This window comes from Candoia aspera, chromosome 1 (assembly GCF_035149785.1).
Source record: "Candoia aspera isolate rCanAsp1 chromosome 1, rCanAsp1.hap2, whole genome shotgun sequence".
Taxonomy (NCBI): domain Eukaryota; kingdom Metazoa; phylum Chordata; class Lepidosauria; order Squamata; family Boidae; genus Candoia; species Candoia aspera.
Genome location: NC_086153.1, coordinates 272,147,883 through 272,166,644, shown reverse-complemented (window position 1 = coordinate 272,166,644; position 18,762 = coordinate 272,147,883). Strand labels below are relative to the sequence as shown.

The 18,762-nt window shown below is 37.4% G+C and overlaps 1 protein-coding gene across 3 annotated transcripts in view; it reads left to right on the top strand.

Moving 5' to 3' along the window:
* Positions 1-18,762, top strand: part of CKAP5 (cytoskeleton associated protein 5) — a 65,735-nt gene that overhangs the window by 5,310 nt on the left and 41,663 nt on the right. For all 3 annotated transcript variants that reach the window (XM_063289693.1, XM_063289696.1, XM_063289695.1), the window contains exons 2-14: positions 4,174-4,266; positions 7,640-7,833; positions 9,157-9,363; positions 10,733-10,904; positions 11,624-11,756; positions 11,979-12,082; positions 12,400-12,513; positions 13,462-13,566; positions 14,087-14,176; positions 14,267-14,431; positions 15,039-15,167; positions 16,244-16,426; positions 18,055-18,168. In XM_063289693.1, coding sequence (XP_063145763.1) covers positions 4,210-4,266; positions 7,640-7,833; positions 9,157-9,363; positions 10,733-10,904; positions 11,624-11,756; positions 11,979-12,082; positions 12,400-12,513; positions 13,462-13,566; positions 14,087-14,176; positions 14,267-14,431; positions 15,039-15,167; positions 16,244-16,426; positions 18,055-18,168 — 1,767 coding nt within the window. In that variant the 5' untranslated portion in view covers positions 4,174-4,209. The remainder of the gene's footprint in view (positions 1-4,173; positions 4,267-7,639; positions 7,834-9,156; positions 9,364-10,732; positions 10,905-11,623; positions 11,757-11,978; positions 12,083-12,399; positions 12,514-13,461; positions 13,567-14,086; positions 14,177-14,266; positions 14,432-15,038; positions 15,168-16,243; positions 16,427-18,054; positions 18,169-18,762) is intronic.

Genomic DNA, 18,762 nt, shown 5'->3' with positions numbered 1-18,762 from the left:
ACAGATCATCATTGAGAAAATCTATCTGTGTGGTCACTAAGAGTTGACAACAACCTGATGGGACATAATCATCATCATTGATGAAAATCAATTCAGTATGTTTTGGCTATGCTCCCTTCAGAGAATAGTATTGTCCCTTGCACTTATTCTCAATAATTCTGAGTTATTTTATGTATTACTATAACTTATAATGTGGAGAATGTGTAGGAGACATTGGAAATGCAGGCACTGCTACTTTTTGAAGTAATTCGAAGTCATATTGGATGTTCAGAATTAATACTAGGTAATGCATTGATGACCAAAAATATATTAAATAATGTTGCATAAATAGTTGATATTTTGCCAACTTGAAAAAGCCAGCTATGTTGGCTGGGGAATTCTGGGAGTTGAAGTCCACATAGCTTAAAGTTGCTGAGGTTGAGAAACAGTGGTTTTGAAAATAATTTAGATTGGTTGTTAGATTTAGATTGGTTCTTTGTTAGCCAATTCTTTGCTATAAAAGCTAAAGAAGACCTTTTTTCTAAACTTAGATGGACAAGATAGGCATACAATAGATTTTCCTGTGGTTGAGCAGACATATTTTGTGTCTTCCAGTTTTCCACATTACTTTAAATAGGCGTACAGTAAAACAATGTCAGTATAAGCACTTACATTGCTTATGATTCTTTGGCATCTGTATATCATTGAGGTTATATTTAGTTAATATTAACTCCTGTACTTTTTAAATGTTCTGAGAATTTCGATTGCAAGTGTAGTTCAGGATATTTATGTCTTCAAGGGATTGTTCTGCTGGGTACAACTGCTTTATAAATAAGGCTGCAACCTAATAGTCTTTCCCTCCCTTCCTCTCCTTGCTTACCTAACAATGAACTTCAAAATAAATCTTAGATATTGGAGAATATAGGTTTTAAAATAAAGTCATTGTGGAATAATGACATTTAAAATAAATGGAGAGAGGAGCAAACAAGCCAGAGAAAATACTTCTTGAAGCTGATACAACTTCAGAGGAACATGCTTTTGTTTTAAAAAACATGGCCTACTATTGAATAGAAGTCTTTTATTGTTGGCCAGTCTTCAAAGATTGGTGAATCCGAAAGTAAAATAAACTGTTTTTGACCAAACTGGTTCCTTCAGTACTATAGCTGCTATGTTCATTTCTATTCTTCTCTCCCTAACTGTTCAAAAACCAGATTCTGTTTTATTATCGGGGTCAGCTCAAATTATTTTGTTGGGTTGCTTTCATAAGTAAGTAGGAGAAAAGGTGACTCCTTTTGACTTCTGGCAACTGCATGGATATTTCTACATAGTTTTGATAGAAGCAGTACAGAAACAGTTTGATACTTTGGATTATTTTTTTTTAAATTTATGTAGCCTAGTGTTTCCTACTGGTCTCCCATCCAAGCAGTAGTCAGCTCTGACTGTAGTTTTTTTTAAGATCAGTGAAGTTTAGCTGGGTGTTGTCAACTGCCGAGAGACATAATGTTGAAACTTATTAAAATGATAATTTAAATAATCCATTGAGTTGGCAGAAGTATTTCTGTTGTACAACAATTAGAGTATCGGACCCTGATTAACGTTGTGAATGTGTAGCATGGTGGCAGTGATGCAGAACTGAGTGGAATAATAGGGAATTTTGTGACTTCCTGCTACTGAATGAATTAATCAAGGTTTGGGTTCACCAGAAAAAATAAGAGGCAAAATGCAAGAAGATAGAGGTTCTGGGATGATTGTAAAATGGTAGTGATGTACTATTTCTTGCTTTTTTTCATCTAAGTAGTTTAAAATGGCTTGGGAAGTGTTAAGCAATATAAATTGAATTTGATATCAAGAAATCAAATTATTTGGATACATTTCAGAATATATTCATATGTAAACTTATATAGGAAAAGTATTGAAGAGTCTTCTTATGTTCCTTGGTAATACCTAAAATTGTAGAAACCTTTGAATAAAGATTACTGCAGTTTGCAAAATATGAATATGAAAATATTACATAATATTTTGATAATTTGATAATTTGTTGCATTTATGAGGTTTTACATATTGCACTAAGGTATAAGGTAAAGGTAAAGGTTTCCCTTGACATTAAGTCCAGTCGTGTCCGACTCTAGGGGGCGGTGCTCATCTCCGTTTCAAAGCCGAAGAGCTGGCGTTTGTCCGTAGACACTTCCGTGGTCATGTGGCCGGCATGACTAAACGGAACGCCGTTACCTGCCCACCAAAGCGGTACCTATTAATCTACTCACATTGGCATGTTTTCGAACTGCTAGGTTGGCAGGAGCTGGGACTAGCAACGGGAGCTCACCCCGTCATGCGGATTTGAACCGCCGACCTTCCGATTGGCAAGCTCAGCAGTTTAACCCGCAGCGCCACCGCATCCCCCATTTCATGAGGTTTTATATATTGCACTAAGGTATATTGTGATGTATATTGCCTGAATCTATCAAACTAGTCAATTGTGGTATAGATTAATTAGCATGAGGAATGAAGTTACAGTAGCTATGTACATCATTAAATAAATGTATTTGGAAAGTAAAGCATGACTATGCTAAAGCATAAAACTTAATTTCCAATCCACAAGAGTTTTGTTCAGTATACCAAAAAACAAACCCATATTATGACTTGGCACAGTATGTGAATCCAGATAGTGTGTATTATATAGTGATATTCCTAGTGTGTTAATACAAACTAAAGCTTGTATATCATTGGTGAAGATAAACTTTGCCATTATCTACAGAAGCAGAGTCTATTGAAGTATGAATAATGTACATGTTTCTGTACTAAGTATGCCGACCTATTACCTTCTCTTTCAAGTCACCGTGCTGATGACACTCATCTCCAAGTACTTTGTTTCTAATTAAAGTTTTCCCTCCATGGCTAATAAGCAATCACACTTTTTAAAGACAAATCACTAGGAAAGAACTGAGGAGAGTGAGGTTGATCCTCTAACAGTGTGCTTCATTTCAAATGGGGGAGGTGGGGGGGAGAGGCTTGTTCCATTATCAGTGTGGTGTTGTACTCAGTAATACTCTACATTTATTGTTATATGTAGGTTGTGACAGTAATGTGTTGTGCCCCCTATGAATTAGGTTGTGCTGAATTTGAGCTTGATTTGAGAAAAACCTAGAAAAGCAATCACTCTGTAACAGCCTTTCTCATCTGGCGTGCCCTCAGGGTGTATGAACTTAAATACTTACAATCCCCAATGCTGAGAATTTTGAAAGGTATAATCCATATTTCTAGAAGTTGACAAGATTGCAATATTTGTCTATCAATTTAGAATATCTTTTCAAATTAATTATATAGTAATCAATAATAAACTTTAACAAAATTAAAGATGCTTGGAAAAGATTTAATTTTGAACAGATTCTCTATTCAAAACTTCCATAAGGATGCCTTTCTTGAGAAGGGAGGGAAACCTCTTTGGGTATTGGTTAATGTATTTCACATGTGATGCAATTGCATAAGTAGTTTTGCTAGTTTAAAGCTTTATTTATGGAAATGTATGAACTGCCAGCCTGTCTTAGCAGTTGTGAGAACACTCTAGAATGAGCACACTATTTTGATACTGCTCTTAGTGAATGGAACACTAATATGCATAAATGATAGTAATACTCATATCACTATGTCTCATCTGCAGCTAGATATTTTGGCACTAGGAATTAAAAGGGAGGCATTTGCCAAGCACTAAAACAGAATCTGTTGCCTCCTCAGTCCAGCCTCAGCCCCACCTAGAATATATTGTCATGCAGCCTGGTGATTTGGCTTATTGGCATAGGCTTTTTATAGGCTGCTTCTGTAAAGTAAGCAACATTATAATTTTTGCCAGCTATATATTTTGTAACTTGGCCTTTCTGTTGCACTCTTAGCACTCATCCTGTTTTTCTTCCGTTTTCTTGCCCTTACCAAAAATGGAATCTTAAGAAAAGACATCTATTTTAAGTAGAATATATTCAGGTTTACATTTCCTGAGTTTGGAATTTGGATTTGGAATGTAGAATCGAAATGTACAGAATATGTCAAGTCATAGCTATAATTGTTTGGTGCTGCTATGAGATGGTTTATAGTTTTTTAATGCTAAATTTCATTCAGATCCTATAATTATCTGTATGTTCATTTCTATCAGGTTCATATGTTTCAGCAAGCTTTTTTTTTAACTTTTTCTGTCTTTCCTAGGAATTATAGTGAAGTATTACAAGAAACTGAAGCATCATGGCAGATGATAGTGAATGGATGAAATTATCCATTGATCAAAAATGTGAACACAAGGTAAGATTACCTTGTTCAAGGAGCTGGCATTTCCCTACTTACTGAGCGATGTGTTGTTTTTGAGTTTAAAGAAAGGGTAAATGTTTTGAAAACCTTACTATACGCTAGTTTAACTTTGTTCAGACTTGAAAGTGTCCCCACTGGAGCTATTGTCTTGGTTACATTGTAACATTTACTTGTTATTTATCTTTTTAGAATAATAAAACAACAAATTCTTGTTTATTGGCTGGAAGCAGGCATTCTTACAAATATGCCTTCATTTGGGGTCAGTCTAGTGGTTTAAGAAAATTGCATTTCTGCCCTATATATAGCAATTGTCAGTGGTGATCAGAGCAAATGTTAAATAGTGGTGTGACTGTGTATATATCTTAATATCTCTATATAAATAATACTCCATTCTTCAGCTCTTGCATCAGAGCAGTTGTCCATCTCTAAAGCCTTCTGGACTCAACCTTTTGTCCTGTAGTTGATATAATTTCATATCTCTTCAAAATCTGTAGTCATGATTAATTTATTCAATTAAGGTTCTTTTTGCTGTCTGTCATGGCCCAACCTTCTAACATAATATCCTCTAATGCAGGTGTTCCTAAACTTTGTCATCATACCTCCCTTTAGTGTAATTTTAATGTACACACCTCCAATAAAAATCTAAAGACCAAAATGAACATAAATTAACAGTGAAAACAATGCAATGAAATTTTGGGGAAGGTGGATTTATTGTAACGATGTACAACGCTGTTTCTCTTTTAGACTTGTATTCTATTGGTCTTATATTCTGCATTATGTGTCTTAATTATATCTTGAAAAATTAATAATAAATAAATGGTTCTTCATACATCCCCTGAATTCTCTCTGCACCTCCCCAAGTGAGGTAACCCTGCTCTAATGCGGGTTGTTCTTATTTATTGGTAGTGATTACTGTCCTTTGAATTTAAATAACCAATGTTCTTGGCACCTCTCAGCCAGTTGCACTATCTGTGTAATATCTCTACCCTTGGTGCATTTAACATCAACATATGTCTCCCCACTTCCTACCCAGCTAACCAGTTTCATTCTCAGTTTCTTGAATGGTGAGATAAATGGACTTGCCCCTGTTTTCTAAGATACTGTTTACCAAAAAGCATATTTCTCCATTACAAAACTTAGATACCACTTTGATTTTTAGGAAAACCTTTAATTCCATTAAGCTTTTTTTAAATTGGGATGATTGTTGTTGGTGAAAATATACACATATATAAAATATTTGGTTGTACCCTGGAATGCATTTTTAGATCTCTTCATATATTACATTGTGTTTGGTATACTGCTTCAGTGCCTCTTTTGAAGGTATTTCTGGAACAGGTCAAAGAGTTCTGGCTAAAGTGCTTTCCCTTAATTTTCAAGTAGGATTGAAAATCTTCACAGAATTTAGTCTTCCAATGTGGAGTGCATCTTTTTGCCATTTGGTCTCTTGACTGCTAATGCTGCTAAACTAAAAAGATATCTGCTGCTTATGTCAACCTGATTTGTAGAAAATTTTATGTTGGTAGTAAGTTCACATATAACTGTCCTGAACTCAGAAAACACGCTTAGGAATTTGGAAAAGAGACTTAGAAGCTTCTTCTTCCCCTCCCTATGCATACCAGTTTTGGTTGGAGTAACAACATTTTTCTGTTTTAGTTGCTGCAGGAAACAGCTGGATTCACACATCATACTAAGGCTTAATGTAATTTGATTATCATGTTTTGTGAACTGAACCATTGGATTTGTTAGCCATGGCTCAAGGGTTAGAAATGTTAGTTGTGACATGTCTGATACCAAAAGCAATTTGGTGTTATATGTGAGCCTGGCTCTGGCTTACTTAATCAGTGTGTGGGGAAGAAAAGAAAGGAGCAGACAGATCATGTGCTTGTTCACTGCTTCATAGAATATGTTTGATAAAACTGGAGCTATTTCCTCAGAACCTAATACTTGGCTGGCATAATGATTAAAATGATGAAATTAATACATCCCCAGTTTTTTCTCTAGGAAATTATTGTATTTCTTTGCAAACTTCTACAAAGCTTTACTCTTTAATTCATTTTTCACTCTGGTGGCATCTGTGTTAGCCAGGCAACAGTTTAAGATTAAACTGTTACTTCCTCCAATTCCACATACTCACTTTAGACCAACTTTCAAACTATTTCTAAAATATTTTCTCTTTATATTGAACTTCGCTCTCATTGTATATGGAAATTTTCAACAAATTACCTTATAATGAGGCCATGGTGAGTGATACCTTCCATTTCCAAAATTAGAGGTTTATCAATGATTGGGATTGGCTCCAGCACTCCTCCCCTATTTTGGGGATAGAAAAGAAAGGCAGGATATTGTTACATGGTCATGCTGGTTGTAACAATAATCCAAGATTCATTTCTGTGAGAGCTAGTCAAAGGTTCCTAGACTTCAGTTTTATAACATGACATTTTCACTGTAGACAATTAGCAGAATACCTATGGCACAAAAGTAAGGGAAAATACCAATATAAAGGCTCCTACTTCATATTTCTTACATAGATAATTCCTACAAAACATTTCTCCATGTCTTCACAGAAGTTGGATAGTCTAACTTAGTTGAAATAGCTCAACTGGATAAAATTTAGCAGCATCTGTGTTTTGGTTAAGTTCCCTTTGAAGTATGATGTATCGTAATGTTTGAGTGTGTTTGCTATAATCATATTTATATAGGGCATTTGTTGTTTTAAAAAATTATCCAAGTAGTTTATGAATATCAGCAATCAGACAGTGTTTCCTGGAGAGGAGAACTGTAGAAAAATTGAGATCCTTTACTCTCCCTGCTCCTCTCTTCTCCCCTTCACTGTACCTACCCTTAACTCTGCACCTCTCCCTCAGCAGTCGCCAACAACTGTCCACATGTGATGGCAGCAACTTTGCTGGCCTCACTTTGGAGGCATGACAAGAAGAATGATGTGGAGATCTGAAGGGTGGGAGGAAAATGCATTACTAGAAATGTGAAGAAAACCTCAGTTTGTGTACCCATCTGTGTTATTTTCAAGATTGTTAATATCCTTGTATATGATTTCTCAGATGAGATAGAAGTTTGCTCACTGAGTTGTATGGCTGTATTGAACTGTGAATGCATTGCCAATCACAACTGAAGCAGTTTCAAAATTTCTCAAATGTGTTCTTGGGTCTATGGATGATCTTAGTACATCTGGTGAATGCTTAGCACCGCAAAATTCTAGGTAGGTATTGTTCATTTGAATACCTACAGGGAAAACTATCTACCTCAGTATTTGTTCTAATAAAGAAAAATGTATAGTTACTCATTTAAGAGATTTAGTTCTCTTTGGTCACACAGGGATTTAGCTGATTTATTTCAATTCTCTTTTTAGGTGTGGAAAGCCAGATTAAATGGGTATGAAGAAGCACTGAAGCTGTTTGAGAAGATAGATGATGAAAAGAGCCCTGAATGGTCCAAATTCCTTGGACTTATAAAGAAATTTGTGACAGACTCAAATGCAGTGGCTCAGCTGAAAGGATTAGAAGCTGCACTTGCTTATGTTGAAAATGCTTACGTAGCAGGAAAGTAAGTCATTTGTATTTCAGAACAACTCTTGCCCTGTGTGAAAGCTCTCATGGCCTAGTGAGAAAATTTTAACTGAAGGATTTTGTCTTCAGACTTGAGAGATGCCCCTGTGAATACATCTTCTTGTCTAGTGCTTTTATAACTCCCTGTTCTAAAGGAATTGTGTTTCCCAGTGATAGCCTTAAGATCTCAAAGGATGATATTTGTATACAGCATTGAACAGTTTCTAACACCATGGGAGTTAGGACAGTGCTTTGGACAGTTTCTTTAGAACCATGAGGCTAAAAACCATACAATGAAATCTATACCCTCAGTGTTTTTGGAAAATTCATTTAAATCCCCAGCTAGGTTGAAGTCAGCTTGAGGCTTTGGCATGATTTTTTTTATCAAATAAAAGGTGACACCTCCCCCACTGCATGGAATACCAAATGTTGGGGGAGATTCTTGTCCCTTGAACCATATGCAAAGGATTGCTTTTAATCCCAATTAGCTGTCGATTAACTTTGTGCTAGAATAACTTTAGGGTTTTTTGTAATCAACATTATTTGTTTTCATTATTATAACTGATGCATATTGGAGTTGCTATTCATATTCTAAGTAAAGGTAAAGGTTTCCCTTGACGTAAAGTCCAGTCGAATCCGACTCTAGGGGGCGGTGCTCATCTCCGTTTCTAAGCCTTGGAGCCGGCGTTGTCCCTAGGGACACTTCCGGGTCATGTGGCCAGCATGACGACTCGGAACGCCGTTACCTTCCCGCCGAAGCGGTACCAATTAATCTACTCACATTTGCATGTTTTCGAACTGCTTGGTGAGCAGGAGCTGGGACGAGCAACGGGAGCTCACCCCGCCGCGCGGTTTCGAACCGCCGACCTTCCGATCGGCAGCTCAGCAGTTTAACCCGCAGCGCCACCGCGTCCCTTTTATTCATATTCTAGGAAGCAGTAATAAAAAAAAATCTTTTCACTGAACCCAATGTATACATTTAAACTGTGAAGTGTAGCAGAGTCAAGTGCTGAACATGCATGCTTATGAAATGCTTATGAATCAGGTCTTTATATGTATCCTTGAGTGCAAGAAAAGTTTACATTTCAGAGACATTTTTCAAATTTCCAGAACTCTTGAATAAGTTGCATACATGCATGGAAACCAATTCTAACCTGAATAAATTGCAGTACATATAATAATATATTGAAGAATCCAGTGTTTAATAGAAATCGAGTATGGATGGAAATTACTGCTATAAGGTGGATGAGAGAGAATCAAATTGTTCATTTTGTTAACTAAGAGTTGTGATTACCCTCTTCTCTTTTTTCCCTTTTTTAAGAACAACAGGTGAGGTCGTGTCTGGAGTTGTAAATAAAGTGTTCAATCAGCCTAAGGCTAGAGCAAAGGAATTGGGCATAGATATATGCCTTATGTTTGTTGAAATCGAGAAAGGGGAAATGGTACAAGAAGAACTGCTTAAAGGCTTGGACAACAAGAACCCCAAGATTATTGTGGCATGCATAGAGACGCTGAGGAAAGCACTAAGGTAAGATTTAATGGAAATTTTATTGAGACTTTCTAAGAATAAGGGAACTTCTTTTGGCTAATTAAATTCTCTGTTGCTATTTTCTGTTTAAGTTGTCAGTGGAAAAAAATCTAAATAATACAATATTTTGTATGCATACACTGCACTTTAAGTTCATGCATTGTGTTCAGCTAAAACTAAACAAGCTACATTATGGCTTAGCACAAATGTGAAATCAGCTACTGTTGATATTTGGTGCAACTTAACAAAAGACTAAACTCTGCAAAGCAAGAAATGAAGAAATGGGAAGGAACCAATATAAATAACTTAGTCTTTCTTCTGCCTGAGCAAGTGTTAGCACATGGGCAACTTTGGTTTACTTTAAAAGCCAAGCAACATCAGAAATTACAGGGCTGTAGAAAGTTGAAAAAAGTCTCCCCAAAAGGCAGCGGGAAAAACCACTTACATATTGTTGCCATGAAAATGCATATACATATCATGTGGTCACCAGAAGGTAAGTTCAACTTAACGGAATCTGTATCTTTAAAAAAAAAAAAGTATATTTAAGCCTGCAGTTCCCAAACACAATTATAAAGGAATAACCCTACCACCATCCTGGCTTAAGGAATTTACTTCTGAATAAGAATGGTCATTTTCAGAAGTCTATGTTGTTATAATGTTGTCAGATAACTATTGTTACCTTGGTGCTGGATCAGAGAACATTAAATGCTCAACTGTAGATGCCTGAAATGGCATAGAAGCCCTAGTTTTGTCTCTGTGTATAAAAATACTTGTATGGATGGACTACCTTTCATAGAGGTAGTCCTCGAGTTGTGACTTATTTTTTCAGCGACCGTTTGAAGTTACAGTGGCACTGTACACATGGTACTGACGCTCAGTCCCTGAAGTTACGGACGTTGCAGTGCCCCCATGGTCACATGATCAAAATTAAGGCACTTGGCAGCTTGCCTGCATTTACAACTTCAGGGGTGCTTCAGCTCCCCCCACCTGCCTAAAGGGCAGAGACGGGAGGGGAGATGGGTGGGGGGAGTTGAAGAAGAGGCAGTCCCTTACCTTACTGAGGCTCGGGGCTGGGAGGGACCAAACCTTGAGTGGCTTGGATCGGGGTGGGCCCTTGCCTAGTGACCACTGGGATTTGGTTAACGATGGCAATGGGGAGTGCTGGGATTGTTCTCGCTAAACGATGTGGTCACGTGATGTCACACTTTACAACTGCGTCGCTTAGTGATGGAATTCTGGTCCTAATTGCTGTTGTAACTCAAGGACTACCTGTACTCACAATGTTTAGAATGGCTAGGTATCTGTCAGAGGATATATATAGTAACATTAAGATAATAACATAACTAGCTGCATGTGTATATTATTTCAGTGAATTTGGTTCAAAAATAATTACCCTGAAGTCAATAATCAAAGTGTTGCCAAAACTCTTTGAATCTCGAGAGAAGGCTGTTCGAGATGAAGCCAAACTCCTTGCTGTTGAGATTTATCGATGGATTAAGGATGCTCTTAGGCCTCCATTACAGAACATAAACTCTCTTCAGGTAAGTTGGGGAAATGTTGTGTTCTGATAATCTTAACAGGAAGTGACCAGTAAACAGGAAGATAATATTTTCTCAGATCTTTTAGATAAGTTAAAGCTTTGATTTGGAAAAATATTCTTTTTAGATACAATTTTAGCGGAGGAAACTTTGTAACATAAGCATGGGCTCCAAGACCTGAAAAAGGACTGGAGTTCTAACAAATCTCACACTGAGTCTTCAAGAGGCTTGGAAAAAATTATGATGTCTTGCACTCAGAGTTGACAGATGATCATCCAGTATCAAGCTTTAAAAGATGGCTTGTCTCCTGGAACCTGTGCTAATTATTTTCAGATATCAAAAAGCAGCAAAAAGATTTTGAATTCATATAATGTACTAATGTTCTTAGTAGGCCTTCTTTCAGTAGGTTATTTATAAATGAATTGTATATATTTACTCACTCACTCACTTCCTCCAACTTGTATGCTGCTCCATTCATAATGACACTGAGTGGCTAATAACAAGCCTATATGGAGGAAAAAGTAGAAAACAGTTTAAAAATCCAATACAGTAACAGCAGTGTTCCTTAACCCAGTGCACCATATGCTGGGGATAGTATAGTCTTTATCCCCAAAGGCCTTCCTAAAGAGTTACGTTTTTACACCTCTTTAAAAGGAGGGAATAGTCCAGAATCGGGGCAAGATTGCGTTTTATGCATCTTTCAGCTATTTTAATTCTTGTAGTTAAAAGAACTGGAAGAAGAATGGGTCAAACTGCCATCATCTACTCCCAAGCAGTCCAGATTTCTTCGATCCCAGCAAGAAATGAAAGCAAAGTTTGAGCAACAGCAGGCAGCTGGTGGAGATGCAGACGCAGGTAACATTTGGCCTGGAACTTCAAGATGTTATTTATTAGAAAGAAGGAAAACTCACCAAAAAGCACAAACTGACAAAAGAGTTAGATGCATACCAGTATCTAGACAGTACCATTAATTGCAAAGAAGTCCTTATTCTGGGACTTCTGACCATATGATCAGTAAAATGTACATAGTAGCGTAACTGGTCTGTACTTGGCTGTGTCTAATAGCTGTTTCTATAGGAGGAGATGATGGTGATGATGAAGTTTCGCAAGTAGATGCTTATGAACTTTTGGAAGCTGTTGAAATTCTCTCCAAACTTCCTAAAGATTTCTATGACAAAATAGTAAGTGGGGATTAAACAATGTTAATCTCTAATTTCTGTAATTTCCCTGCGTGTGTGTGTCAAGATACCTACAGAATAGTTTATCTGTTCAGCTACTGAATTTATATGGCTTAATGTCTAAGGGTATATTGATATACTGCAACTGTTCCTAACAGATGTGAAAACACAATGATGAATTAGGTGCTTTATTGTCACTGACCCCATGGAAGCATAAGCATGTTTTTTCCCTCCCTTGTACCTACAGGAGTTGACATATGACTAGGCTGTATCACTTCTGATAATGCATATATCAAAGTGTTTAATGGTTTGCATTGCAGGAGGCCAAAAAGTGGCAGGAAAGAAAAGAAGCTTTGGAAGCAGTAGAAGTGCTGGTTAAAAATCCCAGATTGGAAGCTGGAGATTATGCAGACTTGGTGAAAGCTCTTAAGAAGGCAAGATTCTCTGTATTACCCAAATGGACCTCTCAAATCTAAATACAAGGTCTCAGTATTAGTATAGTTATAAGGAGCTTTTAATCATTAATTGGTAAATATAGAGTGTGTAATTACGATGTTTGCTCATAATTTAAGTGGATGATGAGAGAAATCTTAATTGCATAGAAATAGAAATGAAAATAACAAGTTTTTGAACCCTTTAAGCAGAGAGCAAGTCAGCTAGCACTAATAAATTGCCCAGAATCTACAGATTCTGAATTTCTGAAATTCTAGCACTATGTAGAATGAAATCCAGAATTCTGCTCATGGAGCAGGATTTTCTTCTCTCTTTGCACACCCCAGATTTTTTCTGTGTCCCCAAACCCAATGGAGGATGTTTTGAGAGTGTACAGGTAGTCCTTGCTTAACGACCACAATTGGGACTAGAATTTTGGTTGCTAAGCGAAGTGGTCATTAAATGAATCTGACCTGATTTTACAACCTTTTTGCAGCAGCCATTAAGTGAATCATGCGGTTTCCCCATTGATTTTGCTTGCCAGAAGCCAGCCGGGAAGGTAAAATATGGTGATCCCGTGACCACAGGGCACTGCGACAGTCATAAGCGTGAACTGGTTGCGAAGCGCCCAAATAGTGATCACATGACCGTGGGGATGCTGCAACAGTCATAAGTATGAGAACCAGTAGTAAGTTATTTTTCAACACCGTTGTAAGTCTGAACCTTCACTAAACAAATGGTTGTTAAGTGAGGACTACCTGTATAGGAGATTGGCTAGAGGGGAGCCTCTCTCTCATTCTGTTTGGGGGCTAATTGAGGAGTAACTCTTAGGTCATTTAGTATAAATTTGGGTGAATGGCCTGAGAAACTACAATCTAGTTCATCTTTAATTTGCTCAGAATTCATTCTGAAATTTTACACCATTAGATTGTGATGTGCTTCCTTTGCAGGTTGTTGGAAAGGATACAAATGTGATGTTGGTTGCTTTGGCTGCCAAAACCCTTGCTGGACTTGCTGCTGGTCTCAGGAAGAAATTTGGACAGTATGCTGGTCATGTGAGTATAATGTGCTCAGTGTTCGTTTTCAAATTCCCTGTGCAAAATTAATTGTTGTATGAGGAATAGACTGGAATTTGGCACTGGTCTGATATTAGTTTCTGCTGAATGCATATAAAATCTTTTATCACATTTCTAGCAAATTTTCTTGTGGATTTTTTTTTTATTGAAACAGAAATGATTCTGGAATTGCTGTTTTTGAACATCCAGGAAGATAGGGAAAAATGCTTCCACAGGAGTAGTTTGTTGTGATCTGCTTCATTCTCTTAACCTTTTGAAGGTTTCGTTTGGAATAAATAGGAAAATACATTTTAAAAAAAACAACAAACATTTTTCTTTTTAAAAACTCTTTTAGCTAGACTGTAGCATCAGAGTGTTTCTTGATGTAATGAAGTTTTGGTGTGATTAAATTATTTTCTCTGTCTTTCCATGGGGCAGTTATGAAGATTTCCTTGTATTACAGTTGACACTGGAGTGTAATCACATGTTCCATTTGTAACATCTTGATAATATTCAATAGGTTGTCCCAACTATTCTAGAGAAGTTCAAAGAGAAAAAGCCTCAGGTTGTGCAAGCCTTGCAAGAAGCCATTGATGCAATCTTTCTAACTGTAAGTGCATTGATATCAATAATCTGAACAAGATTAACAGGCTCCCTTCCTGCACAATCAAAGCGAATCTCTCTTGTCCAAATATTTCAGACCACGTTACAAAATCTCAGTGAGGATATCTTGGCTGTAATGGATAACAAAAACCCAACCATCAAGCAGCAGACATCCCTCTTCATTGCACGAAGCTTTCGTCACTGCACTCCTTCTACACTTCCCAAAAGTCTCCTGAAACCTTTCTGTGCTGCTCTCCTCAAGGTAAAAAAAAATTCTTCAGCAGAATGTATATTTGAAATAAAATATGGAGGTAGCTTCTGTTGCTGGAGAATATTCTTTACTAATCTGTAAGTCGGGTTGTTAAAAATATTGACACATATTGTGGAAGAACTTTACTTCACCTGGGCAGGAGAGCAGTGTTTTGTGGAACGAAAGGAAAGGAATGACAGGTAAAAGCTCTTGCTTTCATATCCAAGAAGGAGGAAAACCAAGCAACGTGGTTCAGATTTTTGAATTCAGCTCCTGTCATTGCATTCAGGCTTGGTTCTGCTGAAGATAGCACAGAGATGCTCAAAGCCGAGCCCTAAGGCAAAACGCAAGCAGGCGAAGACATGTTTTCACCAGCTAGCCTGATACTTCATTTCTCTTCACAGATTGCTTATGCACACTGTTTGCTATTTTCCTTCAGTTTGTACATTCATAGCAAACAACAAATGGATAGAGTGCCTTCATTTCATCACTGCACTCTTCCATTAGCGGGTACATGCCATCAAATTTTTAACTTATTCTTTTACCACTGATACTTTTTAGGATTCTGTGAATAAAAGTTCCATCAGGCAGAATACTCAGATCTTGTTTTTCGCTACAGCACATCAATGATTCGGCTCTGGAAGTTAGAGATGCTGCATTTGAAGCTCTGGGCACTGCCCTAAAAGTGGTAGGTGAGAAAGCTGTGAATCCTTTCCTAACAGATGTGGACAAACTGAAGCTAGACCGGGTAAGTAACACTAAACCATCAGTCTATAGTAGGGTTAAAATATGACATTATTCAGGGAGATCTGAGAATGAGTAAGGTTAATTATTAATATTTTCAATATGTGAAGGTGGAGCTTTGACTAGCTATTTTTGCACATGGTATAAGTTTTAGGTTCTATGAATCAGTGAAGTCAGTAAACATTTCTATCAGATAAATTGTGAACCTTTCATTATTTAAAGCTTCTGTTGTGTTGGGGGGGTGTATGAAGCAGACAAATAGATCAGGGATCTAGTCTTTTGGGGGGGCATGGGTATATTTGAACCTTTGAATAAGTTGATGGCAAAATGGCCATTAAAAAGTTAGAAGCATTCTCCTGTTCCTCTGTAAGGTAGGTCTTTGCATAATGCACATGCTTTTTGATCTCTCTGACTTAGTTTTTTCTCCTAAGCTCTTATGCCCACCCACCCCCGGGTTGCTTGGTAATGAGCTCATTAGTCCCACAAGCTTACCTTTTGCAGCTCTTATTCAGTATTGCATGATTGGCAAGCAACTTAGGTTGCTCCCTTTGGCGGTCTGCTTTCTTCCTTCCCTCTAAAGCAATGTTTCTCAACCTTGGCAACTTGAAGAGGTGTGAACTTCAACTTCCAGAACTCCCTAGCCAGCAAAGTTGGCTGGGGAATTCTAGGAATTGAAATCCACACCTCTTCAAGTTGCCACAGTTGAGAAGCGCTGCTCTCAAGGATGTACTGGGCTCTCCTGGGGCCCAAGACATTCAGGCCAAGGGTAAGGGAAGAGAGCTGGGCACTTGCAGACTAGAATTTTTCTACACGTCCAGCCTTTCAGGGTAAAAAAAATTTAAATGTTGTGTAAATATAGTAAAAATCAGAACTGAAAGGAGATTCCTTAATTTGTAATTGTACTAGCAGGCACCTATACCAGAAATAGAAAAATCCAAATAATTCAGTGACAATATAGTTCAAGTAGTGTAATTTTTTTTCCAGTAATAATTTCTGAAACTTGTCGAGTACCTCATGCGGGTGTAGTGACTGCCAGATGATGTATTTAATGCCTTTGTGCTATCTAATTTTGCCTACTAGATTAAAGAGTGTGCTGAAAAGGTAGAGTTGGTTGGTGGAGGTAAAGTCGTTGGAGGAGCCGATAGAAGAGAAAACAAAGCTGTTGCTGGCAAGACACCAATTCTTTCTGGAGCTGCAGGCGACAAAGATATGAAAGATAACTCAGCTAAATCTGGGCCGTTGAAAAAGGCTCCCACTGCTAAGGTATGGAAAACTCTCTGAAATATGACAGACTGAATTTGCTTATATTCAAATGAGTATAACTAACTGCATTTTCAGAAGTGACTGATGGTTTATTACATTTGGTTATGAGCTAAATTTTGTGTAGAAGATCTGAGAAAAAATGTCCTGTTTTTAAACAAACTGATGTAATATCAGGATTGCTATGTTTGACTTCTGCACTCAGTATGGTTTTTTATGTTCTTTTTGTTCCCATGAACAGTACAAATAAACAATGGAAATAACATACATATGCAGACACGTACAAGAATAGCAAATTAAAATACAATCAAATAGAATTAGATGGAAATATTCCTGAAGAAAACAGCAAAGTTCTGGAATAGTAATTAAATATTAAAAAATAAATCAGGGAGGGGGCAGACCATTTTCCCAAAGTAAGTTTTCCGTTTTGGACACTACAAACCCCTTTGCAGGTTTCCATCAACCATTGCTTAAGTGATAGTGGGATATGTAGAAGGGTCTCTGCAGTTGATTCCACTAGGTGGGCCAAGATCATATGGAAGAAGACTGTATTTTAAAGGCTCTTGTTTTAAGCCATCCATTGTTTCAGAAGTTTCTACTGGATGCTATTTTATGTTTTTGTACTTTGCTGTTGCCATTGCCAAAGTTCAAACCAATAAGAGTCTTTTTGCCATTGTTTTTTTTTATTTTATTTATCACATTTTTTCACCGCCCATCTCGACAAATGACTCTGGGCAGTTTTAGCTGAAGTTCTCAAATACTTTTTGGAAGACTGGTTCAAAAGTAATCCAGTTGATATACTGTAACTAAGATGTATGCAGCCATCACCACCTCAAGAATTATTTAAGCTTAAAGTGCACTCCTCCAAAAATGTATTAATATTAAAGGTGTGCAGTACTTGGATCTGAAATGGGCATGCTTCAGAACTGATGTGGGCATCCTCATTGTTAGCAGCTCCTTAAAACAAAAAGTGCCTTTCCTTGGGCTCACATGATAGCTGTGTGGGCTCAGGAAAATACATTTATAAGTTAGAAAGGTGATACATGTTTTCATCCTGCTGTTAGCTCTCAAACGTTCCTGAACTAAAATGAGTATTTTCCTGAGCCTCTGTGGCTGCTGGGTGCATCCAGCATACCTTTAATTGATACTTATTGGCTATTATATTTATCATCCCATTTTGAAACAATCGTAAGTTTTTCCAGCACTTACGTTTTCTGTGTTTTCGGAAAGTCACAAGTCTGTAAGATAGGATATAATAGAATTCAGTATTGTTCTTTAATGCCAAAGCTGTAAAAATGTGTTTTGAAGCCCCTCTTTAGAAGACAGTATTGTTGAAATCTAGAATACCAAGAGAAGGCTCTCATATAGTGACCTTCCCCTTCCCACACCTTGAAAAGATTCTCCTAAAAGTCAGGGTAAGTGAGCCGTGACTTGGGGTCTGAGGAGGAAAGAAGAATTGTTGAACCTTTGTGAGTGGAGTTTCCCTTCCCTCCACTGACTTTTCTTTGTATCCAGTTAGTCATGTTTTATTTCCTTTCCATTTAACCATCAGTTTTTAGAAACTTCTTTGGAAAACACAGTAAATATTAGTTCAATTAAAATGCTTTCCCCCTTCTTTTTTGTATGCTTAGGCTGGCGGTCCAGTGAAGAAAAGCAAACCAGCTTCAGCTGGGGGAGCAGGAAATACTGGAACAAAAGCCAAAAAAGGAACTGAAGTAAAAGAGATATTTGAGCCAGAACTCTCAGTAAGTGAATTTTGTGCAAATTGTGTATTTAAAAATAGTTTTTAAAAAAATGATGGTCTTATTCAAAATAGTTGTGATTTGGTTACATTTGAATGAGGCTTGGTGTTTCGTTTGGAACAGTTTTATTTCTCTGTAGTGCTTTATGTTACATTGGACTTCACTTGCTCTTTAAAGGCAACAGGTTGTGAGTGTGCTGATAAACTGAGGAGGGCATGTTTTCTTGCAGAAGCTCAAAATGATTTAAAATGAGTTGGTAGTAAGAATGTGAACAAACTGGAGAATGTTGTTTTGAACTTTGAACAAAGCATTGCGCCTTGGGAGTTCTGCCACACTGTTTCAGACTGGCCATGGTTCAGCAAAAACAAAACTTGGAACATTTTGATGTGAGTTTTGGATGAAACAAAATCCAGAGAGAATCCAAATGATTTAATTGGGGCGTAAGGCAAGTCTGGTGTGCACTGCCTGCTCACTCACCTCCTCCCTATAGTAGTTTCCAGTGCAGCATATCCCTACAGCCTACCCAAACCCAGTTTTTCCAGCAGCTTTTCTCCTTCAGCCACCATCACTACTGTCCTAGGCTTTTTCATGCTCTTT